At 32.6% G+C, this 27935-nt stretch overlaps 1 protein-coding gene across 1 annotated transcript in view; it reads right to left on the reverse strand.

The window, feature by feature from the left end:
* LRP1B (LDL receptor related protein 1B) overlaps window positions 1-27935 on the reverse strand; it is a 2108848-nt gene that overhangs the window by 273119 nt on the left and 1807794 nt on the right. The window contains exons 48-56 of the mRNA XM_066345498.1: window positions 25307-25420; window positions 24915-25064; window positions 22756-22878; window positions 20078-20197; window positions 15120-15248; window positions 11314-11436; window positions 8102-8242; window positions 6780-6967; window positions 1209-1392 (exon numbers count right to left, since the gene is read on the reverse strand). Coding sequence (XP_066201595.1) covers window positions 1209-1392; window positions 6780-6967; window positions 8102-8242; window positions 11314-11436; window positions 15120-15248; window positions 20078-20197; window positions 22756-22878; window positions 24915-25064; window positions 25307-25420 — 1272 coding nt within the window. The remainder of the gene's footprint in view (window positions 1-1208; window positions 1393-6779; window positions 6968-8101; window positions 8243-11313; window positions 11437-15119; window positions 15249-20077; window positions 20198-22755; window positions 22879-24914; window positions 25065-25306; window positions 25421-27935) is intronic.

The following is a 27935-nucleotide window of genomic DNA, read 5'->3' on the forward strand; positions in this document are numbered from 1 at the left end:
AAAGAAAGAGAGAGAGAGAGAGAGAGAGATAGAAAGATGGACAGAGGAGTGGGGAAGCAGATGGTCGCTTCTCTTGTGTGCCCTAGCCGGGAATCAAATCCATCACTTCTACATGCCAGGCTGACACTTTACAATGGAGCCAACTGGCCAGGAATATATACTTTATGTACCATTTTTTGCCCAATTTAATAGTCATTATAATATATTGCATTTTATAATTTGAATATTTCTCCTGAACAACATATTTTATTTGTATTTTTCTGAAGTGAGAAGCGGGGAGGCAGTCTCTCACATGCACCTGACCAGGATCCACCCAGCATGCTCATTATGGGGCAATGTTCTGCCCATCTGGGGTGATGCTCTGTTGCAACCGGAGCCATTCTAGCACCTGAGGCAGAAGCCATGGAGCCACCCTCAGTGTCTGGGCCAACTTTGCTCCAATGGAGCCTTGGCTAAGGAAGGGGAAGAGAAAGAGAGAAAGGAGAGCGGGAAGGATGGAGAAGCAGATGGACACTTCTCCTGTGTGTCCTGGCCAGGAATTGAATCTAGGACTTCCACACACTGGGCCGATGCTGTACCACTGAGCCAACCAGCCAGGGCCAATAATATTTTTAAAGTTATGGTCCATGTTTTATTAAATTTTCTAATTTACAAAATATCATACTATTTGGAACAAACAGAAGTTTAATAATTTTTGCTGAATCACTGGAAGAATTCAAATTGTCTTATATAGCTGAATTACTGTTGCTATCATCATTATTACTGTTGTAATATTTGACCTGTTGTTCTCCTTGACATGAATATATGAATGATGAATGTGTGCACTGTAGGGAAGAAGGAAAATTTATCAGAAACCTGTCTCAATAGGTTCTTTAATAGTTAGGCCAAGCCTCCTTAAGATCCTGTGATTCAGCAGGAGGCAATACTAGAGATAGACCTTGTTACATGTGGGCACTCTCAAAATCTAAAAACAAACAAACAAACAAAATTACTTAATTCACAAAATCATGGTGTAGTATCATTACAAACAGAGCAGTTTGTGGACAACACAATCAAAAGGATGGAATACTATATCAATTTAAGTAGATAAAAATTCTAATTTCTAAGGAACAGTAAAAAAGGAATGAATTCAGTAAAATGTCTAAAAAATTCAGGATTCATATGTGTAACTACTGAGGTTGGATCAGTAGACAAGTTCAATTCAATACCTGAAAGTGATTTGCAGCCATTTGGGTTATCAGGTTGAATTTCATACCCATCGGTACAAAGGCACTTGTAAGTCCCATAAGTATTGATGCATTGCTGGCTACATGGAAAGCCTGTAGAACATTCATCAATGTCTACACATGTTTTTCCATCGCCCTTCAGTTGGAATCCGGGCCAGCATTTGCACTGCAGAATAGAAAACAATTCATATTATTGATCAATTCATATTATTGTCACTGTTTTTTCCTATTAGATATTCCTTTAGTATGGTTCAAATGACAATAAAATACAGCAAATCTTTCTGTCATCCAGTGATTAACCTTGAATAAGAATTACAAGTAGTAAGTAAAGTTAAAGTTAAAAAAATTCTCTGAAATATCTTTAGTTGATCACATGTGGTTGGGAAGATTAAAGAAGTGAACTGATACCTCCATAACCACTTGACTGAAGAATGGCAAACAGAACTAAACTGGCCACTTTTTTTTTTTTTCATTTTACGATCTTTTTAGTAGACTTTAACAATCACAAGAATCAAAACTTACTGGAGCTTTGAAGATTACTAACATTATCACATGTTATTTTATTAGAGCCTTGCAGACAGCTAGGTTGTAGGAATTATTATTCTTAGTTTAACTGATGATAAACCTAGAAGCAGAAAGGTAATTACCTAGATAAAGTCAGGAGCAGAGTAGAGGCTGTTTCCAATTTTTTAAAAACATACTGTGAGGGTCAATTAATATTTATCACCTGATTCCATAACCTAATGTGTTGATGGTGTCAGGAGAAATAATAATAACAGTTTTCCCATCATTATTAATTTGTATCATAAAATATTTTATTCGCATATCTATCACATACAATATAAGCCTCTGATGATGATGTACAGTATTTACTAATTGGCACGTCACTTGTAAATACAATGCCATACCATATATTTCTTTTAATTACTGGAAATAATAAGGTACTGTGATTGGTCACTGTCTCAATTCCCTATTTGGTCCCCTCAAATAAGCATATAAGAATTGTAATTATACAAAATGAACTTGTAATTGACCAGATGATTATGATCATATTAACCATTACCAAGACTATTTAGTGATCTCTGAATAAAGGAACTTGTGAGTATTGAGTAGGACAGTGTATTAAGAAAGAACTCATAAATTGTTAAGAGTAACTAGTATTTAACAGTTAGCCATTGTAATCATTTTAGAATCTAGATCATTTATTTTAGGGTAAAATAATGGAAGAGTTTTTTTACCTAATAGGAAAAATATAGAAGATACATATATACATATTATTAAATAGTCAACCAACAATTATTTGAGGGCTAGATGCTTTAAAATATTTTATTGATTAATTTTAGAGAGAGAAGAAGAGAGAGAGAGAAAGAGAGAAGAGAGAGGAAGACATTGATTTGTTATTCTGTCCAACTCTGCTTTCATTGTTTGATTCTTGTATGTGCCCTGGTGCATTGGGACAATGGTCCAACCAACTGAGCTACCCAGACAGGGCTAGAATTTTTTTGAAGGTACAAAATGGCATTTATTATTTGGAGGGAAAACATCAGCTTCACCTAAAACTGCTCAAAATGTTAAAAAAAACTTTTTCTAAGTCCTTTTACAAGAACTAAATTCCTTTAATTTCTTAGCACTTTATTCTTTAACAAATTTCACCAATATATATCTAATAATTTTCAGCAACATAGAGTTATTTTTCTTTTAATCACTATGACCTAACTAATCAAAGCAAAAGCAACAGCTTGTTTAATTACCCAAACTGTCCTCATCACATCTTAGTCTGTGAAAATACAGCTTTGCTCTAGAAGACTCAACTTGGAGTTTGATTTAGTAAATCAAACAGATTGTTGGTTTGCTACGGCAGAAGGAAATGAGATGCTTAATGTTACTGAAGTGAACATATAAAAATGGTTAAAATGGTCAATTTTATCACAATTTTTAAGAAATAAATAATTGAAAAGAGGAAAATGAGAAACTGACAAGATACAAGAAGAGGTCACTAAAGAGGACTAAAAATTAGGTCGTGGGATCATGTGGTCAGGAAGCAGGAGGACCATGAGCAGATCCAGGGCAGTGCTGAATTCAGGGGCACTCTAGAGCAGATAAAAAGAAATTTCATAAAATATGTTGAATGCCTCTCAAAGAATATAAAAACCACTTAAATAAAGTGTCCTAATTTTAACGGATTTCTGGAAACCACTTTGAATGGCTAATGTCAGGTTTATAGAATTACTATATCAAATAGACGGCTCAATAAAAACACATTTATGGAATATTAATTTCCTAGAGGTAAAATTGGTAAAACCTACTGAATGTAATATATGTATTTATAAACAAATGAAAGTAGAATGTTTAGGGTTTACAGTAAGTTATTAAAAGTTATTTATTGAGTAAGAAGATTGAAAAAACAATGTACTACCAAATCCAGTAACCTGTTGCAACAAAACCATGTTTGCTCCCAAATAATTAATAAGCATCTATGGGAAATTCTACTAGCCTAACTTACATAAACCAAAGAAAACAATAATTATTTACATATTGAAAAATAAAAAAAGATGCAAGGTGAGAAAATCTTAATGTTTTCTCACCTTATTTAAAAAGACAATTTTTATAAAAGTGAGTTTATATATATACTCAATGTCATGTTAATTTTCCTCATCTTCAAGAACTATTTCAAATTTTCCTACTTTTTATTAATTTTTACATAAGAGTGTATGGCTAGAAGAAAAAAATATAGCTAAAAATTTTATTACATTCAGGAATATTTGAAAAATATTTATTATTTTATTTCTAATGTATACATTAGAAACACTTTTATTTTTACACTGTAAATTGTCCTCCTCAAAATAAGATTCTTGCTTAGTAAACGTTATTACTCCCTTTTGAATAGATACATTATATATTTTTTACCACAAATATCTAAGTTGTTCAAAGGCTATAAAGTCTAAATTTTTCATAAGCCATTTTTATTTTATTGCAGAATTTGTAGAATTTCTTGATATGTTCTGCGGATAATATATTGAGACATGAGTTACTGGATCATGTTCTCCATTATCTAGAAAAGAGAAACCTATCATCTGACATTTTCACCCCAAATAGATAGGCATTTTGTTGTACCTAAGACTTTTTACACAATTTCCCATCAGTAAAGTATACATGTAACATATTTTCTAAGAATTTTTGTTTAAATCTTTTATTTTTATACTAATTTTAACTCCTTAAGTTTATATATATATATATATATATATATATATATATATATATATATATATACACACTATTTAGAAGCATTATTCACAGCAGTCTGTCAAGTATCATATACAAATAATTTTTGAATGATTAAACATATTGTCTATTTTAACTAGAATTCTTCTTTTGCTTTTAGAGAAGTCAAAGTGAAAAAAATGATGTTTTAAAGGTATCAATAAGTAAATATTTTTGTGTATAAAGTCTTACAAATTAATTAAAATTGTATGATTTAACATGGTTTTCTGAGAGATATCTATTGCTACCAAAAGTAGTTTTCCAAATAAAGAATTTCTAAGCACAAAGTACTTCCTACATGCAGGTATTTAAAAAACAATGAACCTCATTTTGAGTGTTATGTCAAGAGGTGATTATTTGATACTCTATAATTTTTAGATTTTACTGTTAAGATTTTTATGACTGAATTTAAATACACACAGGAAAAACACAAATAAATCTAGTTTTAATTTAAAATTTGGATAGATATAGCTATATATTTTATAGCTATTTAGACTTACAGTACATATTATTTAGACAGAACTAAAACTTTTAAGTAGTTACCTGTAATAATTTTCTGACATATTCTCTAATTTTTATGAAACATTTCTACATTCGTTGTACATAGTCACTAGTCTTTTTTTTTGTTTCACTGTATTTCAAGTATTAACTGACAAAACCTATTTATTTGATAGATACTCATCTCATTAAGTGCTATCTTGAACCTTTCTCTTGTTTCTTCTTACATGTAATATAGTGTTTGTGAGAGTATATGTGTTCAAGTATATAAATTTAACCAATTCTTCTTAATACAATATTGGGTGAAAATCTTTTTTATAAACATAACTTTTTTAATATTTCATTTTACCTCTTTTTTGCACAGAGGAAATAATTATTGTAGTTTTTAGGTTACATCTATGTATAGTAAAATTCTGATCAATGTAGTTAAATTATTCATAATATCAGAAATTCAGAGATTAAAAATGGCAAAGTGGTTGTTTGGCTTAATTTACCACTAGATTGAACTGAACTGTCATAAAATGTCAAGGCTGTTAGGAAAAATGGCTCATCTTTACCATACACATATTTTTTTCTATAGCATCCTTGAAAGAAAGACATTTAGCCTGTGTTGGGAACACTTCTAATGGTGAGAAATAAGGCAGCTCATTGCCATATAAAGAGTTCTAATCTTAGAATAGTCTTCTTTACATTGAAAAGAACCTGCCTCCTAACTTCTAAATTCAACCTTTGAAACAATGTAGATTATATATGCTCTCTGTTCCAGTTCTTCATATATTTGAATACATACAATAAGCATCTTTGCTCCAAAACTTCTTTCAAAGGTGTGTGTTCCAGACCCCTTAATCTGGCTGTACATATTTGTATACAGTATAATTTGTCAAGATTCCTTTTAAAGTGGCATGTCCAAAAATGTGCACAATACCCAAGGTGCTTTCTGATCAGTGTAACACTCAGTAGAACAAAATCAAAGCTCTGTGATGATCCTAATTGACAACAGACTCCTCTTGTTTTATAAAAGCCACATTCTATTGTGATATACTATACATATATCATTAAAATCATTATTTCAGATCAATCGTTCTTCTTGAGATTTTCCAACATACAATCAATTTACCTAAATGCACAACTTTAATTTTAATATTTTGGGTTTGGTTTTTTTTCTTTTTTTGCAACCTACACTCTAACATGAATAAAAGACATGCTATCAAAAGCTATTTCTGTCAATTTTGTCAGTGAAACATTCTCTTCTGAAAAATGGTACTAACAAAAAGAAATTAGGGTATTAGGCATGATTTATTTTTTAATGTGCTTGCACTCAGTCCTAATATTTCATGTGTTCTGGGTTTTTTTCTGTTCATATATAAATACTGTATTCTCCAGTAGTGTGGTAAGTAAATGATTAACCCATTTAACTTTAAATGTGTATGGGAGAGAGAATGAGGAAAGAAATGGGAACTTAAGAGTTACATTCACATTTAATGCAGCTATTAACACAGCACACTCCCTGCACATTGGTCTTCCCTTACTTATCTTTCCTTTATGTCCTGCATATATTGAAAAATATTTTCATTTCTTGTCTTCCTGAGCATATTTTCACAATATTATACCACATTATTATTATGGTTAGCATATCTAGAAACTTTTCACTTAAATAATTTTGCATAACAGTATTTTGATGCCTTTCTTTAAAATTTCATAGCTAGATTGGATTAAATAGATTTCATTACATATTTAATCTAATTATCAAATGCTCATGCATCTAATGATTGGCTATTTTCGATGAATACCTGCCTTGTAACTGACTGGAAGGTCCTGGCAATCCTGAGAACATCCACTGACTTTCTTACTCAAACATTCATTGAGATGGCAGTTTCTCTCATCTGAGCCATCACCACAGTCATCCTTATTGTCACAAAGGCCTCTGCTGGGAATGCACCTGCCATTTTTGCACATAAAAAATGAACTGTTGCATGACTGTTCTGGAAGAAAAGAAAATGAAACAAATGATGAATGGAATATAAAGGACATGCCATTGTTCTTATACTACAATTGCTGAAAACATTCACAAATATGATAACTTATCTGTCTAAAATGATAGTAAATATATATGCATATAAAATGCTTTCTATTCAGTGTAATATTCTACACACAAAATACAGAAAATCAAGGGCAAACTGTACTTTTGCTCAACCCACTATAAATCTTGCTCTATCATAAAAACTTATAACAAAATAAGCATTGGAGTTAAAATTATTGTAGTTCTGTCTTCATCTATATTGTTACAAATGAGTTCAAAGGTGTAATGACAGTATGACATTTTACTCAAACCATAGGTCTCTGAGACATTACATGTCACTAAATTTAAGAATCAAGAATAGGTAAATATTTCTAATTTTTTTCTCATATTGGTAATATAACATTGACATTTTTAAGTCAGGACATAAAAAATAACAATTTTAGTGAATAATAGTTGTTCCAAATATAGCTATGGAAAGAAGTCCCAGTTTAGCAGCTACTGTTACCCTGATGAACAATTACTCATTACTATACCATGATAAGAGAAAGCCTATTAACATGCAAACTACATGAGAAAAAAGTAATTATTTATTTTAAAATATATGACTATGTATTCAGCATAGAATAATGAAGTGATAATATACCAAGTTTGGTTATCTATATATTTCTTTTTATACGATATGCAATTTATTTTATTTTGCCTAAGTCTGAATAGATTTCCTCTCAGTAAATTGCAACTTCTTTTGTGTTTGACTTCTTATGTTTGAAGTTTTATGTTTGAAATTTCCCATAGGGAAATTTTATTCATATAAAATAATGTGTTAAGAAAAGGTGACCTTTTTTGCAAAGGGCAGTGTGATGATTCATCAGGTTCATTGCCTCAGCTCATCATGTTTTTGTCACACACTAAACTTCTAAAGCTAGTCCAGAACATTACTAGGTTCCTCCCTGGTATCATTAGAAACCTTGATGCTTAGTTGGCTATTTATATTTCTTTCCATTGACTATTGTACTAAATAAACTAAAAATCAGCACCACAATTTTGCCATTAAAAAGAAAAATTTTAGAATAATAATAGTATTATATATTTTTTATACCTGCACTTTTGCACTTCAGGTTTAAAGGTGCTTCATCAGAGTGGTCAGGACAATCAAAGTCTCCATCACACTGCCATTGAGTATTTAAAAGACATCGTCCATCAGCACAACTAAATTCTTCTGCATCACAGTGTCGGTATTCTAGACACAAAGAAACAAACATTCTAATTTATATAATTTGTATAGTAGACATTTTGTTTTCTTCTTTTTCCAAATGATAGGAGGGGTGATAGAGAGATAAACTCCCACATGTGCCCCAACCAGATCCACCTAGCAACCTTGTTAAAGATTGACGCTCTGCCCATCAGGGCCATGGTGACAACCCAAGCTATTTTTTAGTGCCTGAAATAGAGGCTCCATGGTCATCTTCTAATCTTCACTAGACCTAATTGACCATGTGGTTTACCTACGCCTCCTATGGAAAATGTTTCTCTCTGGGATAGTGGTTCTATTGTACTTGCAAGACATATTTGTGGCTGGGAAGTAGAAGGAAAGTCTAAAAAATAAAGTTGAAAACAAGACACTGTTACTGTTTCTAGGTAAAAAAAGAAACCTCCATCATACTACCTCTGTTCACCTATGATCTATAACCTAAAACGTTCCCTTAGAATAAAAAACAAAATGAAAGCTATGAGGAACTTTTTTAAGACCAAGCTTGGTTAGGCCTAGTACTAGATTATATGGATAAACTGATTCTGAGTTATATTAATAATTCTCAGAAGCTGTAAACTTATGTTTTGTTTGGGTATCAGCATTCAAACTATAAATTGTTAAAATAAGAAAAATAAAAATGTTATAAAGCAATAAATAAAACTTTGTAATTATCTTATATATTGATTCTGTGGCATTGAAAAACTTTATTAAAATCATAGTATCAACCTGTCAATTGTTAATGTTCATACCTATGCCTATAAGTAAAATCCATTTTATCATATATTTTGAATATTATAAAGTTTTAAGTTGGATATTTTCCCTAATTTTGTTAATAATAAAACCTATAGTTTTTATTAGAAACTTTCTGATAAATATAAGCAAATGTTCTATTTTGGGAGAGAGGGTGGAAAATTTTCATGGTTTTAATAAATAAAATTCTAATAAACTAATTTCACAATGATTACTTGAGATGTTTATTATGTTGAATGGCAAAACTAGACAATTCTAAAATATCCCCAAATTCTTAATGTTTTTTTCCTTCTCTCTCCTTCACTAGTTCCTCCTTTTTGTTACTACATACATTCAAATGTGTCCTAGCCCCCAAACAATAAAGATCCATCAACATAACTCTTAACTATACCTTTCTCTTCCTTATACTGCCCAATTTCACTTTCTCTTACTTACTTTCTCTTACTTACTTTGATTTATTAACATCTCATTTCTGCAAAATCTACATTCTGAAAGTCCTTGGAGCTAATAGATACCAAGTGACAACTGTCAAAATCAAAGGTGTCTCAGACTCCTATTTACTTCATTTTCCTGTAGACTTTGACATTGTTGACCACACCTACCTTGGAAATCCAGCCTCCTCTTTAACTTTGCTTTCTCTGCTCCTATTTTTCCCTACTTCTTTAGGAAGTCCTTTACTGTTCCAGCAAAAAGTGTTGTAGGTGAATCCCTAATTTCATTCTTCAGTCTATTGTTTTCTGCCTTTTACTTTCTACAGTGTTGGGTGTTTTCACCAAATTAATATTTTTTTTTGCTCTGATCATATTTCTAGTCTTTAGAATCAAATTTTCAAACACTCACTTTATAGCTTCATGCATTTGTCTGATTTAACACTTCATTTTCAAAATATCCAAAATTAATTTTATGTTACATCTTACTTTAACTTCATTTTCTGGCTTTAATTTACCTCACAAAAGACTAATCGCTATTCCTCAATTATTTCAATTTGCAGATCTTTGTAAACATATACAGATATTGCTGTGTGTCCAGAACTTTTCTAAGTACTTTCTGAATATTAACTCATTTAATTCTCTTAGGAGACTTAAGAGTTAGCAATATTATTATAAATTTGTACAGATAAGAAAATTGAAGTATTGCGAGATAAAATAACTTTTCCAAGGTCACATAGCTGGCAAGTGGCAGAGCCAGAGTTTAGACCCTGTTGTCTGGCTCCAGAGTCCATGTTCTTTACCATCATGTCACATTTTCTAGTGTTTAAATCACATTTCCTCTACCATCCCATTCTTGAGTGCTCAGTTCCAATTTAGAGTACTGTGATACTATTTCCTACCTGATACTGTAGGTTGTTATACTATATCGTATTTCTGACTTTCCTTTTTGTAAATTTCTCTAGTGGAACCTCTGTCTTATTCATCTCCGTATCAGCTAAATATAGTGTCTAGCAAAGGAAAGATATGCAATCAGACATAACTCTACTTCACATTTAAATCAAGAGTTATGATGTAACTTTTAAAATATCACATTGAATCTATGACTTAATGGTGAAATGATCATAAAAACTGACATCCACTGATTTCAGAGATTCATATTGAAGACCAAGGTTGAAGATACTGCACAGGGAGGACAACAGAGGGCAATAAATCTACTGCCTTTCATGGGTATATGTGGACTTCTCTGCTTCTCTTTTTAAATTTATTCATGCACACATTTAAATATTTTACAAAAATGGTAGGTTTACATAAGGTTACAATTTCAACAGGGAATTTTTAATACAATAATTTTTACCACAAAAGCTTATCTGTATTTGTATATACATTATATATATGATGGGAAGATGACTATATCTGTGGGGGAAAATATTTCATAATGATATTACATTTTAACAAATAAGCTCATGTGTCAATAAGATAAAGTGAAAGGAAAATGCTCAGTATCATTATTCCGGAAGGTGTGAATCGCATCTCTTTCTCTCACACAGATATTTGATTTTGGCTATAAGATTAAACTAGATAGACAGTAATACATTGTCTTTAAGTTCTTCAAAGTCCTTAAAACCAAAGAGATTTTTATAAATATTTTTTGGTGTAGTGCCTGATAAGAATAAACTAAAAGTAGGTATGATTTTCAAATAAATGTGTAATTATGATAAAGTTAAAAGAGGTTACATGTGGTGTATCTGTGTATTGTTGAATTTGTCTTTAGTGATAGCAATAAATGTGTATCTTTGCTTTTGTTATTTATTTATATATTCTTTTAATCATTTTAAAAGACTAATATTTCTTCTCCAGAAAAAGTTTAGCTATACTTACCACACTTCAGAGACTCATCAGAGCCATCTCCACAGTCATCATCATGGTCACAAACAAATTGTTTGGGAATGCATACTTTATTATGGCACATGAAAGCATTTCCATCACATGTATTGTTGGGAGCTAAGAGAGACATCACAAAAAATAAAGTCAGTTGAGCACTTATTTTATCTTACCCCATCTTCAAAGTTTGGGGAATGTTTGCTGTTATACTCAATAATTCAAAATTAAAAAGAAATAAAAAAATTATTCCATATTCAATATGTTAGATATATTCATTATAGATATTAATGGACATTAATATATTTGAATATATATTAATATAAATATATTTAATTCAAAGTTTTAGTATTAATATATTCAAGAATACTACAGTAAACCTAAATTTTTGGGCCTTATAGCAATTTGTGGGTTTGCAAAAGGAGGAATTCCACATTTCACAGGTGATTAAAAATTTACTCAAGTGTATTAATGGGGCCGGGCATTTCTGCCCTCATGCCTGTACTAATGCTGGTGAAAGGATGAAAACTTTGCTTTATTTGTGAAAAATGAATCTGAGAAGACCACCAAGTGCTAATGCTCATGACGAATGTGAGAAGCAGTAAAAAGGGCTGAGAAAGTTGCTGTTTTAAGAGGAAGATAAAATGTTTAGGTGACTTCAAAAGTCGAGTGTTGAGATTGGTTGAGATCTTTTAGCCTGAACAAAAGTACCACATCAAATTAGGAATACGGAGCCAAAGAACAAAATATCAATCATTTTGCAATACTAATCAATGAAAGTTGTGCTCTATATAGCAAGGGCTCTAACCAGTAGGATAATTATTGATCAAAACGTGCTACGATACATTAGCAGATGTTCAAAAGATGGCAACTTGTATAAGGGAAATAAATTTTAATGCCATGTGCATAGAATCATAACAGTTTGAAGGGATAATATATCACATTTTTTTCTCCATAAGATGTACTTTTTCCCCCCAAAAGTGAAGGGGAAAATGCTCATGCATCTTATGGAGAAAAAAATATGGTATTTTATTAATTATTTTAACACACCATTTGGTTCAGAATAGTTTTTTCTTATTTTTCTCCTTAAAACCCTAGGTGTGTCTTATGGTCAGGTGTGTCTTATGGAGTGAAAAATATGGTAAATATTTTTTTCAATTATCTTTGCTTACATTTAAGGATAAGTGTTGTGGTAAGGCTCAGGTTTGAAATACTTCAAATGTCAAGAATCTGCTATATAATAAAAGTTAACTATCTTATTGTGGTTATCATTTCACAATATATACATATATAAAATTATTATTTTATACATCTAAAATAAGTATAATGTTATATGTCAATGATATTTTAATTTTTTAAATAAAAAGATTATGTCATTATCATATACAGAAAAGAGGATGGTTTTGCTAAGTCACTCTGCCTCTTTTTTTTTTTTTTTTTGTATTTTTCTGAAGTTGGAAACGGGGAGGCAGACAGACTCCCGCATGCGCCCAACCGGGATCAACCCGGCATGCCCACCAGGGGGCGATGCTCTGCCCATCTGGGGCGTCGCTCTGTTGCAACTAGAGCCATTCTAGCACCTGAGGCAGAGGCCACAGAGCCATCCTCAGCGCCCGGGCCAACTTTGCTCCAATGGAGCCTTGGCTGCAGGAGGGGAAGAGAGAGACAGAGAGGAAGGAGAGGGGGAGGGGTGGAGAAGCAGATGGGCACTTCTCCTGTGTGCCTTGGCCAGGAATCGAACCTGGGACTCCTGCACACCAGGCTGATGCTCTACCACTGAGCCATCCGGCCAGGGCTCTGCCTCTTATGTTTGTATACTAAAGAAGCTATTTACCTTCTTTGTGCATCTGTTTCTATATGCATTTAATGAAGATAATAAAATCTATCTAATAAATTTCTTGCAAGGTCCAGATAGGTTATATGAAACAGATCAGCTTATTGTAGGTACTCAAATTTCTGGGTGCTCTTTAAACTTCTAACTATTAATTTTGTAAGATTCCCCCAAAACACTTCACTGAGATAATGTAGAAATTCAATTATGTAAATAAAAGCACCGACCAAAAATAATGGACATACAATAGAAACTTGAAAAAAATTTAGATGTCTTGAAATCTTTCTTCTGTGTCTTTCTTCTACATAGGTATCTTTCTCTTTCCTCTGTATGTCTTTCACAACTCAGGTAATAGTTTTACTTGAAGCCCTTTTATGAAAATTCTAGGCTTTCTACATAGTATTTTTGTGTATGTGTGACCTAGTATCTTTTATATATGTCATTCTGACATTCGTGGTATTATAGTCATTCTCTTGCATTCCTATCAGCTCTGCTCCAGACTGCCCCAAACTCCATGAAGAAAGAAAATCGCTGCTTTCAACTCAGTAATGGTTGAAATAGAGACATAAACAGGCAAAACAACAAACTTTTAATTTAATCAAGTGTGATATTTTTTCAACTAATTTATTTTAAAAGGATAGTATGAAAGCCACATAGACCCAACGGTAAAAAATGCCCATTATAATCAAAGTAGAACTCAAAAAGTAATAACTCCTTTAACTTTGAGCCATGTAACAGCTTATGTAACTCAAGCGAATTATGCCAATTCTAATACATGAATTATTCTTTAAAACACTAAGCAACAGAAGCTTATTTGGCATTAACACTTTCAGATCACTTGAGTACAATTTGTTGTATTTTAGAATAATTTACTTAATAGAACCAATGTGGCCCAAAATTGTTATTATGCCTCCCAGAATGTTAATTGTTACAATAGCAACCGTATACTGGGACCATCTGGATCCCTGAATTGATGCATAATCCTTTATTATGTAACCTTCAGTGGCCCCATTGACCTTTACAGACACACATATCACTTTCAAGATCAAAGTGAATTATTCTATAGTACCATGTATTTTGTGCACATACACCTGCTCAGATTTCTTTTTCTGCTTTGCTTTAACTCTCCCCTATATACAACTAACACATACAAACACACTTACATTATGGCTTCAAATACAATTTTAAAGAACTGAAAACAGGTCATGGGAGTGATGATGGGCAGAATTCACCTTAACGAGCAGAGTTCATAGCAATGTTTCTAATCAATTGCTTAGCTCAGCAGATCCTCTATGTGACCTTCAGACTTATATTCAAATATTCAGTCTCTTTATTTTCTTGACCATGCAAAGGAATTCATCTAAATTTTTACTATTGAGTAATTCCCTGTAAATTTTCTGAGATGACCTAGAGTCAGAAACATAGTAAATTGTCTAACCTCCAAAGGTATCCCTTTGACCTCCCCGCTTCATTCAGCTATAGCCATACTATATTTACCTGACCTAAGGGTTAATATCCTATCCATAGGGCTAATAGGTATTCACTGACCTTCTGACCAGTTGTTATTTAGGATGACAGAAGCCATTTACAGAGTATCTGAACTAGGCAATCTAAAAGTTGTCATGGTTGAGGAGTATGGACACGGGAGAAGATGCTAAAAGAACAAGTAACAAACCTACCACAGTCACATGCATACCAGGTAGTTACGTTACCTCAGAAGTGATATGATAAACCTGCGTTCATCAAAATGCTTTTATAATGGGCATCCCACTGCGCTTGTTTGAAAGGCTTTGAACAAGGATTACAGGGGTTGCTGAACTGCTGTGATAACATCCCAGCTGATTAATTCTGACACTACCTATGAGTCCCAGGATTACAAAGGTGAGAGAAATGGGATCTGGTGAGTAGTACAAAGGCCAGTGTCTTGGATGTTGCCACAGCTTTCTCTCACATACAACCCCACAAGTGTGCATACCGCAGCCTGCTGTGGAGAGCTCATCACTGCCATTCGGACAGTCCCTTTCACCGTCACACAGCCAGTGTCGGGGCACACAGGCATGGGAGCCCTGGCAACTGAACATGTCGGCGGCACAGGTGACGGTACCTGAAACCCAAAGCAATGATGTCATTAAGGTTCCTGAATATCCGACGGACAAAGTCTATCATTTATATTTCCTATAAGAAAGGAGGGGTGCAGAAGAAGGTGGCTGACAAGGAAGAGATTATACTGTTCTTCCCCTATAGACACATTTTCCTCTCAGAATTCATTCCTTCTTGATGTCCAAGTTATATTTCTTAAACCTATGTGGCAGAAAATAATGGTATTTTCTCTTTGTAAAATATAGCATAGTATAGATATGTCATTGAATTGTGAATAAACTGAAATAAAATTTTTAAATAACAACATATCAGGATAATTATAATAATATTTATTGCTTAATATATGCTAAACAATGATGGTATTAAATTAATTCATTTAATATTCATAATACAGTAGCACTAACAGAACTGTTATTAAAATTTTTTATTGATTGATTTTTTGAGAGAGTGAGAGAAAAGGAGAGAGAGAGAGAAATATTGACTTGCTCTACCCATTTATGTATTCATTGATTGATCTCTGTATGTGTCCTGACTGGGTATCAAGTGTATCAACTGAGTATATGAGGAAAATAACAAACTGAGTGATCCAGCCAGGGCAGAACTGTTATTAATCTCATTTCACAGTAAAGGAAGTTGAAAAGCTTGCAGAAAGTCACAAGATACACAGGGTACAACATGTTGACTTGGGGGACCAAAGTCCTTTTGACTCTTAAGTACCTTCTCTTAACTACTTATGATACTGTTTATCTCCACCTTATATTGTTGGAAAGAAAAGATGTACAAATATTCCCTTTGCTTTTACACCCTTAAACAGCATCTATATTTTCCATGCTTTATCAATTTTATGCTCCTTTAGTTAAATGATTTTACTTTTCAAAGGTACACTGAAATAGAAATGGTTGGTGACTTATAAATTCAAAGGGTCATAGGTGCTTTCTCTTTGTTTCTCCTTATATGGGCATAAGATCATCATAAAATTAGAAAATGGTTCTTTCTCATGATATTTCCTTAGCCTCAAGATAGTTATACATATTAAATGGCTTTTTTGTTTATTAATATAAAAGAAATTGTTGAGCTAGTTAGTAACTAGACTCTCAAATCAAACTCTTCTTTAATTTCACTTTCTTGTGACCAAAAGCTGATCATAGAAAAAATGTTAAATATCATATTGTTAGAACTACTCAGAAAGTGTTAAAATCTCCAGGAAAAAAAATGACTGACTAGATTGAGTGAAGATATTTGTTAAAGCAATAATCAACATGGTTTCATTGGATTATCAGAATAATCTTACTTTTCAGACACAGAGTTTTTATGAGCAGAAAATGCTTTTCAATACAATAATTTAATGTGAGGGGGATAGTGGGTGACAAAACAGAATCTTCCAGAGACTTTTTTCAAACATAAACATGACTTTCCCTGATATACACTTTAGTTTGGAGGACTGGATGGTAAATGGATGCTTAAAAGTACCCCAGATAATTTTCAGATTTGCTCATTTGATTGAGGATAAGTACTAATAGAATGAAGTTTAATATGATACCTATTATTGAAAAATAATAATAATAAACCTATTAAATAAATGTTTTCATTCATAAATGAATTTACCTGCTCTTTATTATGTCTTTAGTGTGTTCAATAATAAAATTCTCTTTCTACAGAAATTATTTGTATATTATTTCTTCTTATCGAACTTTCCAAGCTTGTCATAAGAACGTGGTGTCACTTTCACTATTATACTCTCAGTTAGTGTGCTAATTTCCATAATATTTATTTTAAACTGCATTTTTTTCTGCTAAGGAGGTTTGATACATGTAAAACTTCTTGTCTATGTTTTTATTATCATCTAATTTATTCTCAAGGTAAGCATAATAGATGATAGTATTGATTTGGCTGCTAAGAAATTAAATTATGTATGACCTTGGAGAAGACTAATGTCTGAATTTCACTATCTGTAAAATATGGGTTATGACTACATAATTACTAATATACTTTAAACTATAAAATGTCATAAGGCTCTTTGCAGCTAATTTTCTGGCTCCCTTGATGGTGTTCAACAGATTTTGTGATAAAAGCATGCCAAACATCACAGTCAATTGGAAAGAAAATGAGCCAAAGAAAGAACTCAGAGCTTTATTTTACAGTCAGCACTGCCCACTGAATACGCAGTGATGTCCTCAGGGGTATAAATCCCCAGGGAGAAGGAAGACAAGCCAAAAGAATTCCACCAGATCCATTGTATCCATTTAGATACAATGTTTGTTTGGTTAGAGTTTCTGATTCAGTGATGACTGAGTAACCTCAAGTAAATTTAATAACCTTTATAAGTTCCTCCTTTTTTAATGATTAAATAAAGAAAGTTGACTACACTATGATTTCAAAATACCATCCTCATATCTCAAGCCAGAACCACTATATGCTTACTAAGAAAAATTGGGCTTACAGTCCCCATTAGAATATTTGGAGGTGGGGATTAAGAATCTACATTTTTTTAACCCACTTTTGAAAAGAATATTTTGTGTCCTAAAGTTTAAGAAACACTGAGATGAACTATTTATAAAGTTCCTTTCCAATCCTAAAATATTAGATTTGGTTCATTGACTGATATTTGGTCTAAAGCAGTAATTTTTACAAGTCACCACCTTAGTAGTTGGTATATGAAATTCAACTCGTAATTAAATTAAATTGACTGAGTGTTTTGACAATAAGTAAATATGTCTATTAAAATTTTAATCTTTTCAAAAAACATTTCAGAACAATATCATCAATATTGACAGTAACAATATTGTCAATGACAGTAATAATATTGTCAATGACAATAATAAACATGACAAAACTCTTAAAAATAAAGGAGGAAGCAGAAAATACGGAGCAAAAAATAAAAGAACAATTTATTTATACAGTGCACATTAGTCATGTTAGAAATAACATTTACAAAACAGTAGATCATTTTGTACCAATTTAACAGGTAAGAAATTTGAGAAATAAGGAATAAAATGGACCTGTACCCAAGATCACAGAGCTGGAAAATGTGGGTGTGTAAAATTCAACTCTGTATAATCTTAGGTTCTTTGTCCACCTTGTTATACTGTGTCCACTCAGAAATGGAGCCATTTAATGTATGGTCAAACAAAGAGTCCATGGAAATATTATTTTATAAACTATAAGCATCTTCTATCTATAGCAAGGAGCTAATCTTTTTGTTAAACTTAAAGAAAGATGTAACAACAATAGAAACACAATAGTTAAAAGGCACTGGCCAGTCTAATTGATTGCTGATGCCTTTTTTTTTCTTCAGAATTCTATGATAGTGATCTGTTTAAATTTACCTTTATCTGTCATATAACTAAGTTGTTTCAACTATATAAATGAAAAGTAGATTTTGGTTAGCTTAAGTAAAGGAAAATAAATTTTCTGCTTTCAAAGGACAGTTCCAATTTTATTTATGTTACTTGTGGAGAACTTCAGTTTAGCTTGAATATTATAAAATCTTATTCACCTGTCTCCATGGTAGTAACCTAAAAAGTGGACGAGACTCCTGGAATTTAAAAAAGGTGTTATGTACACTTAGCTATATTTGTGCACTTTATTCTATGACTCAAGTTCTTTTCTCTCTAAAATGAGGATGGAAGAACTATGAAATACAGCTTTTGTAATGCATAAAATGTATATCTATAGATACAAACATACTAACAAACAGACCAGGTAGGTAGAAGGTAGAGAAAGATAAATAAATTATATTGGTCAAATATAATAAACTTATAGAAATTATATTTCTTTTTTTACTCTTTAAGACATTCAATTAATTCCATATAAATTAGTTGTCAAATGTTTGGATAATTTAAAAGCAATTACATTGGTTGTGTAGTTGATCTATACTAGTTAAATATAGATGCCAACACTATACCTCTAATTATACTAAGCTGAATTTGAAAGTACTTTTTAAAATAATACACAATAGGCCTGAATAGGTGGTGGCACTGTGGATAGAGTGTCGAACTGGGACACAGAGGACCCAGGTTCAGAACCCTGAGATGGCTGGGTTGAGCACAGGCTCACCAGATTGAGCATGGGGTTGGTTGTCCCTGGTGAACCCAAATGTCGCTGGTTTGAAGCCCAAGGTGGCTGACTTGAGCCAAAGATCACTGGCTTGAGCAAGGGGTCACTCGCTCTGCTATAGCTGCCAGTCAAAGCATAAATGAGAAAACAATCAATGAACAACTAAGGTGCCACAATGGAGACTTGATGTTTCCCATCTCTCTCCCTTCCAGTCTGTCCCTATCTTTCCCTCTCTTTGTCTCTCTTTCTCTCTGTCTCTGTCACAAAAAATAAAAATTCAAAAAATAATAAAATAAAATAATACACAATAACTTCTTTATTTTCCATTGATAATAATTCAATAATAATCATTATTATAATGCACACACACACATACAACTAGCATGTATGCTCATGTGTTATAAATCACTATAACACTTTGGAGGATAAGTTAACAATACATATTAAGAGCCATGGAAAATATTTGATCATTTGATCCAAATAATTCCAATTATTGAGATGTATTCCAAAAATCATTCAAGACTGAAATAAAATTTAAAACATACATTCATTGGGTCAATACTCAGAAAAAAAATCTAATTTAAATAACAACTGTATATAAAAAAAGAGAAGAATAATAGCTGTCATAAAAATAATAAAAGTGGCTACACAGAAATGTATATACACATTTAATGTTAACATAAAGTAGAAAACAAAGTTTTATATGTACTCTAAAATGACAGAGCATATGTATCGTGCACCTAAAAACTGAATGAGAACAAAAAGGAAATAACTCACCACAAATGCTATCACTTTCATCTAGTCCATCCCCACAATCATCCTCTCCATCACAAATCCAGTGTTTAGATATACATTTTTGTGCAGAACAAGCAAATTGGTTCCAAGAACAAGAAGAATCTAGTAAACAAATAAGAATACTTGTTTTAGTTGTAAAAAAAAAAAAAGTCTGAGACCATCTTAGGAAAGATATGTGAGTGAAAATGTCCTTTAGACTTTACTAAAACCAAATCTTATATTAAAACAAGCCAAATATTGGCCCTGGCCGGTTGGCTCAGCAGTAGAGCGTCGGCCTGGCGTGTGGGGGACCCGGATTCGATTCCTGGCCAGGGCACATAGGAGAAGCGCCCATTTGCTTCTCCACCCACCCCCCTCCTTCCTCTCTGTCTCTCTCTTCCCCTCCCGCAGCCAAGGCTCCATTGGAGCAAAGATGGCCCGGGCGCTGGGGATGGCTCCTTGGCCTCTGCCCCAAGCGCTAGAGTGGCTCTAGTCACGGCAGAGCGAGGCCCCGGAGGGGCAGAGCATCGCCCCCTGGTGGGCAGAGCGTCGCCCCTGGTGGGCGTGCCGGGTGGATCCGGGTCGGGCGCATGCGGGAGTCTGTCTGACTGCCTCTCCCGTTTCCAGCTTCAGAAAAATAAAAAAAAAAAAAAAAAAAAAAAAAAAGGCCCTGGCCAGTTGGCTCAGCGGTAGAGCGTCGGCCTAGCGTGCGGAGGACCCGGGTTCGATTCCCGGCCAGGGCACACAGGAGAAATGCCCATCTGCTTCTCCACCCCTCCACCTCTCCTTCCTCTCTGTCTCTCTCTTCCCCTCCCGCAGCCAAGGCTCCATTGGAGCAAAGATGGCCTGGGCGCTGGGGATGGCTCTGTGGCCTCTGCCTCAGGCGCGAGAGTGGCTCTGGTCGCAATATGGCGACGCCCAGGATGGGCAGAGCATCGCCCCCTGGTGGGCAGAGCGTCGCCCCATGGTGGGCGTGCCGGGTGGATCCCGGTCGGGCGCATGCGGGAGTCTGTCTTACTGTCTCTCCCTGTTTCCAGCTTCAGAAAAAAAAAAAAAAAAAAGAAAAAAAAAAAAAAAAAAAAGCCAAATCCTTCTTCTCTATAGCAGCACTATAATATTTTGACAAGAGCTTGATTATTCCCTCTGAGTTTCCTGGTTATACAACATTGCTTCATCAACATAATTCTCACAGGTTTTAACTTTGAGCCAGTCATTATTATGATACTCTCTTCAAAGTATATTCTAGGGTGTCAAAAAAACAAAACAAAACATGGTGTACATATCTAAAATAAATACTCTAGATGTCTTCTATTTTAAAATATTTTTGAAAAATCGTAGAAAAATTTTCTTCTTAAGGTCACAATATGGTAGACTCGCCAGCATATATTTTAGTTTTTAAAATAAAGTGACTAAGGGGGTTCTGCTTGGTGACAAGACATCAGCTTCATACTTGTACTTACTTATCACTTGATGATTTTGTTTCTCTCCTTTGAGAAAACTTAAGGCTGACTAATACCATCCAAATTCATTGGCAGGGTAGCTGACATGTTTTTATCAACTTATGCATCTGTTGTAGTGTACTCCATTTATTTTCAATGCTCTCCCCTACCCTCAGCCTATTCTTCCACTCAGCATTTTTATCACCATGAAAAATCCAAAAACAAAACCCTTCAAAATGACAGAATTCAAAATATAAATACATAAAAAATAAAATTTTATTTTGATGCTATAAATTATTTTTTAAAGTTAGCATCTTATTTAAAACATTTATGAAAATGACCTGTGAAAAGAGAGACATTTAGAAAAACTGAAACCTAAAAACAATAAAATTAAAGAAGATACAACCATAACATGGCTTTCTCTCCAGAAATTCTAAATCGACATAAACTATTTCTAAAGTTCTCTGTTAATTTTGTTCAGAGCCTGGCTCTAATGTAAAGATCTATAGCATCTTAATCAAACAAAATGTACCTTTATATTTTATGGTGACATTTACTTTAAGGGGAATTTGACATTTCACAAAAGATTCATTTTTAATCTTTTTTCCTACTCTGCCTATTCACCACAGTGTATGTTATTTATGTTAAATTAAAATAGTGAATATATGCTTTGTTTTCCTATAGGAAATTTCTTAGGCCGGGAAATCACAAAATCTATGTATTTTATAAAATAAATTTTAAATATGTTTTCTTACCTTGCCAAGTGAAATGAAACGTACAAACACAAAATTTAAGAGATACGTGGTGAAGGATAAAATCCAGGTTGAAGCAGACTATTTAAAACTCTCCATGCAATTAATAGAAACATTTAGGATAATAAATAGTCAATTATAGGTAGGAGGAATATAACAAATAGTGTGAGCTAAATTTTTATTTTTCATAGCAGAAAATAAATATATTAGCATATAAAGTTAATAAGTCAGAAAATGAATATATATCATTTAATAATGAAAATAACTAAGAAAAACAAAAAGTTAAAAGAAAAAGCTAGGATAGGTGATTTGTTATTCTTCAATTTAAGTTTTTATGTTCAATTTAATTTATACCATTTTGTATTATTTATTAAAAATAAAAATTGATGTTAAAAATTAGCAATATTTTGTACAAAATACTGATGTAAAGAACATTAGTATATAAATAATAATATGGTTCATGAAATTAAAGCGAGATATAATGCCTCACCACAGTGTAATTCATCAAGTCCATCTTCACAATCTTTCTGACCATCACAAATCCAGGAATTCAAAATGCATCTTCCACTAGGACAACCAAAATAATTTTCTTCACATTTGTGTTTGTTTTGCACTGTGACAAAATATACAATGTAATGTCAAATAATTTTAGTAATCTTAGACTTCCGAAATATAGGTAGGTAGCAAAACAATAATAATTATTTTACTGGGAGGGAAAAGGAACTAGAAAACTTAAAACAGAACTGAGATGCTCTCTTTAAGAATTTCGAGATTATGAAAACCAAGAAAAACTCAAAACCTGGCACAGATCAGAGAAAATTAGAAATATATACTAATCAAATCCAATCTAGAAAGATGATACTAATGGAAAAAATGGTTATGCCCAAGTAATGTAGAGTTTCAGTAATAAAAATAAAATAATTTAATGAGTATAAAGTAAGCCTAACGAAAAATAATTATTTTAGTGCAAAATATTCTTAATTCCCAGTTTATACAAATGAATAACATTATAAAAACATTAGTGGATCTTTGTTTAGAAAGCGTGGTCTTGGTACTGTTAACTGTCCTACAGTTTGAGTAGGTTTTGATAAGATTTAAATAATTATTTTCTATTTTGAGAAAAAAAAACAAGTTAAAATACAGTCTCTAAAATTGTTATACAGAAATATGAGAACAAAAAATACTTGTATGTAAAATTATTTCACAAATTACATATATATTTCTCAGATTATGGAATATTGTTATAACCTCAAAGACTGAATATAAAATATTATTTATTTTTCTTTACAGTATGCCATTGGTCTCCTTGCACATTCAGGTTAACAGTCTTAGACTGACTGGCTCACAGTCAATCAGAAAGAAAACTTTATAGTCTATATGCCAGTTACTCTATAATGATTCACTGTGACTACTTTACAAAAATTACCCCTTTTTATTTTGTTAAATGTTTACTTTGAAAAACTCATTAAAGATGAAAATAATTTCTTAGAGAATTCACTAATAAATCTACTAGTGCTGAGTGCATTTTATATTTTACTTTCCCTTAGGATACTATTTAGATACACCATAAAACTTAAGATACCAGACCTATCTATACGAGACTCCTGTCTATCTGTTTGCATGTCACATAAGTCTACATGAGCATCCTTTTCCTCCTTCCCCAACATTATCACTATTCTCTGTTAGTATTTCTATATTTCTTTTAAAAATTTTTTTCATAATTAAAAATAAACTAAAAAAAACATGAACCACAGAATGTTACATATGTTGAACCAAAAAAAAAAAAAAAGAAGACTGTTTTTTCCCAATTAAGTGATAGATTATAAACTATTAAGAATATCAGTTCTTTATAGTTGATTGTATGCATATGTAGGTGTTTTTATAAAGTAGTATGTAGAATATCCACAAATATACTTACTTAAAGTATTTAAAAAACATTTAATAATGTCATCTAAACATGGAAACAATGAGTGTAGCTATAGGATAAGGAAATTAAAATAAGAATATGAGAACACATTTGATAGTTTCCTATATAGCGTATCTATTTCTAGTTATAGACATTTATTATCTTTCTTTCCTGTACTATTGTATTTTTAATTTGTTTCTTCAGACAAAAAGATATAGATGACCTTTTTCATCAAAGGCATTCTCCTATGACACTTCCCAGGCCTTGTGTAGATAAATATGGTTAATAGTTAAATTAAACATACTTGTCTAAACTTGACCCAGTAATGATAACTACAATTTATACTATGTGAAAATATTATGCAAACTGCTTCAAACCGTCTGACATGACAATGCAGGCTATAATAACAAGGAGTAGAGCCAGTGCGGAAAGGTATAGTCTCTTTCTCTTTAGTCTATAGTTTTTTCTCCATATGTAATAGTTTTACAGAAACTTCATAGATAACACATTATTAATCACCAAATTTAAAAGGATTAATGGTGAACTAAAAGAGAAAATTTATCTAATTGCAGAACAGGTTTCTTGAGTATCATTTTATACTTCATTAAAAAGATCAAATGGCATGTTTAGAATATTTAAAGTTTAATATAAACCATTGCATATTAATAATAAAAATTAATAAGTGTAGTGTACACAACTAGCCTCTAAACCTTCAAGGCAAAGGCTTGTTTTTCCAGAATTACCTGGGCATCTTAATTCATCTGAATAGTCTCCACAGTCATTAGACCCATCGCATATCCAGGTTGGCAAAACACACAGTGAGGTAGAATTACATCTTATGAACCCTGTGGTTTTCACTCCAAGTTTATAGAAGTATGTACAGTCTGTATCATCTACAAAGAGGTAAACAGAAAAATGTATAATATCTCATAGGCAAAAATTATCAGCCTTCTATGTAGGCCATAGAGACAAGAAAAGTCAGCCTTATTTGAAGAAATAAGTATATAATTATGCTACACAACAGGGTTAATTACATATCAATTCTGGATGTGGTTCAGTATAAACTAAAACAGTGTTCAATCTAACCCCAAAAGTGCCCAGATATGAATGACAAAAGGGGAATGGGCTATCTTACTGCAGTTCTTTTCATCCGAAGCATCTGCACAATCTATGTTCTGGTTGCAGCGTGCTGATCTGGGAACACATGTCCCATCTGCACAGCGAAACTCAACAGCAGCACAGGTTGAAACTAGAAAAACATGTAAATAAATTAATTGATAGATGAAATAGCAAAGAATTTCTTGTTTTAACATTTTGATTGTTTTCATTAAATTCATATAATTTTGTTTGATTTTGCTATTTTAACTCTAGAAAGTCAAACTTGATCTTTGGCCCTTACAGCCTTTACCCCAAGATTAGGTTGGAGGGCTCATAGGTCTTCTTCTGGCACATAATTCTTCTTTCTCTTGCAGTGCTTATAATACTACATTGCAATTGCCTGTTTATGTATCTGCTCCCTTACTAAATTTTACACTCCATGAAAATAGAAACTTTGCTTTGTTTGCCATGATAATACCAGTCCAAGACCAAGTCAACCTACAAAAAAAGTTGAATGTTCCTGAAAATTCTCTCCCAACTTCAAAGTACAAGGTTATGATAGAGCAAATAAATGCCTGTTGAGAACATACAGAGAAATCCCAATCTGGTTGCTAAGAAGTAGACATTCCTTGCTATGATAAAGAGACAGACAGACAAGACAGAGTCTGAGAGGGAGAAAACACTGAGCATTTCCATTAGTACCCACAAAGTACTCAGTACTGCTAGAAAGTCATCATGCTATATCACATCACTAACATTTGGTATTGGAAATATAAATGTCTAATGTCAGGAAAAATAAATGTGGTACTACTTGTCTCTATGTTTGGAAAGTAAGGCTTTCCAAGTCCCTGCTAGACTTACACAAAAATCAGTTTCAATATGCTACTGTTATTACATATACTTTGCAAGAACAGCTTATTCTTATTCATGAAATTCTTTCTACTTTGTTTACACATTCATTACCATATAATGGTTTCCAGCAATATGTTGTAAACAGGTGCATAGCATGCTAAGTGTTTTAGATTAACGTAGGTGAGATTTTTATTCCAAATTTAAATTTTCACAGGTTTATTATGCTAATGTACTACCTAAAGGGCTCTTTGATTATGCTACTTTTATCAGTATTGATATTTTTAAAAGCTTTTTTTATAAATAAAAATTATATCAATTGTAAATGGCTAAAATGCTATCATAAAATATGCAAATTTTACTTGAGATTGTGTGTCATTTGTATTTTATAATGCACTACTTTTATATTTAATTGTCTTGCAATTCTGTCATTACTTGTGTTTCAATGATGATTAGAATAAATTTCTTTTACAATTTGCAGTTACAATTTTTCCACTGTTTTCTTCAGTAAAAATAACATCCTATGTGAAACAAATAATGCTATCATGAGTAAATACAGTTACTTCTCCAAACAGGAAAAAATAGATATTTTTCTTTTATGCTTAAAAAAGCAGTATCTCCTCCATATTTCTTTCAATTATGTTTCACATTTAATATTTTTCAATGGAAACAGTAAATGAATTTTATAACAGAAGACAATCATGACAAACATTTACATTTTGTTTCTAACTTTGCTATTCATCAGCAGTCTCCTATTAAGAGGTTGTATTTCAAAAGATTCCTTATAATACTTTTATTTGGAAGATAGTGGCAATATTCCTAGATAGGTATACAAAAGTTTATCTCATAATACACTTGAAGTTCTATCTTAGAGTTTAGGATGCCAAAAAGATCCCAATGGGGATAATCACAGTCTGTTTTGCCATTCCACTCCCTCCTACCTTCCACAGACAATCTCTGTGTGCATGACAGCAAATCAATCTGAGTAGGTCTGGTGGCAGAGTGAAGAGGCAAATTATGACTCGTGAACCTAGAGATGGCATTTCAGACAGTTAAGAGGACTGGAGATTCAGGGATTTCAAAGCAAGGGTATTTCAAATATAGTGTAGGGGGCTCTTAGGTGGCAGTAAGAACAAAGAATGACTTTTAAGAAGAGGGATATGTGGAATAAGTACAACATAGTCTTGGACAGAATTTTGGGAAGACAAAGAAAATAAAGAGAGAAAATCTGCCTAGATGAAAAGAAACCACAACTCCAAAGTTGAGAAGATTGGTTAGTTAGGAGATAGTATTTAAAGACAGGCACAGGGAAATAGATAAAGTAAGGGGTCAGGAGGACTGAAGAAAGGTAACATCTTTGCAAGAGGACTTTAACTCCCTTTTTTCCAAAAAAAAAAAAAAAAAAGCTTTCTTGATGAGGAGACCTAGGAGTGCGTGAGATATGCAAATAAGAACAGAGTCCCTTTACCTGTAATCCTGCCTCTTCAGAGTCCACCACTTGATATAAGGTTTGGGAACAACCAGAGGGTTAAATAGGGTAATACAATTAGACATATTAAGTGGTAGCAGAATTTCATAAGTAGCAGGGGTTAAAGAAGTTGCTGGGTTGTTGGTGTTAACATCTCTAGTATTTGTAGGATAGAAAGGCAGGTTCTGTGATGGAAAAAATTCAACAGAATTTCAGGAACTTTATTAAATAAATAAACAAATGCTTTTTCTTCCCAAACCCCTTCCACTCTGTTCTCTTAACTATATCCCCGTGTCATGCTGTTTTGGTTAGTCAGGTATTGAAATTTGCTTCACCCTTAGGGTAAATT

Source organism: Saccopteryx leptura, chromosome 7 (assembly GCF_036850995.1).
Source record: "Saccopteryx leptura isolate mSacLep1 chromosome 7, mSacLep1_pri_phased_curated, whole genome shotgun sequence".
NCBI classification, from domain to species: Eukaryota; Metazoa; Chordata; class Mammalia; order Chiroptera; family Emballonuridae; genus Saccopteryx; species Saccopteryx leptura.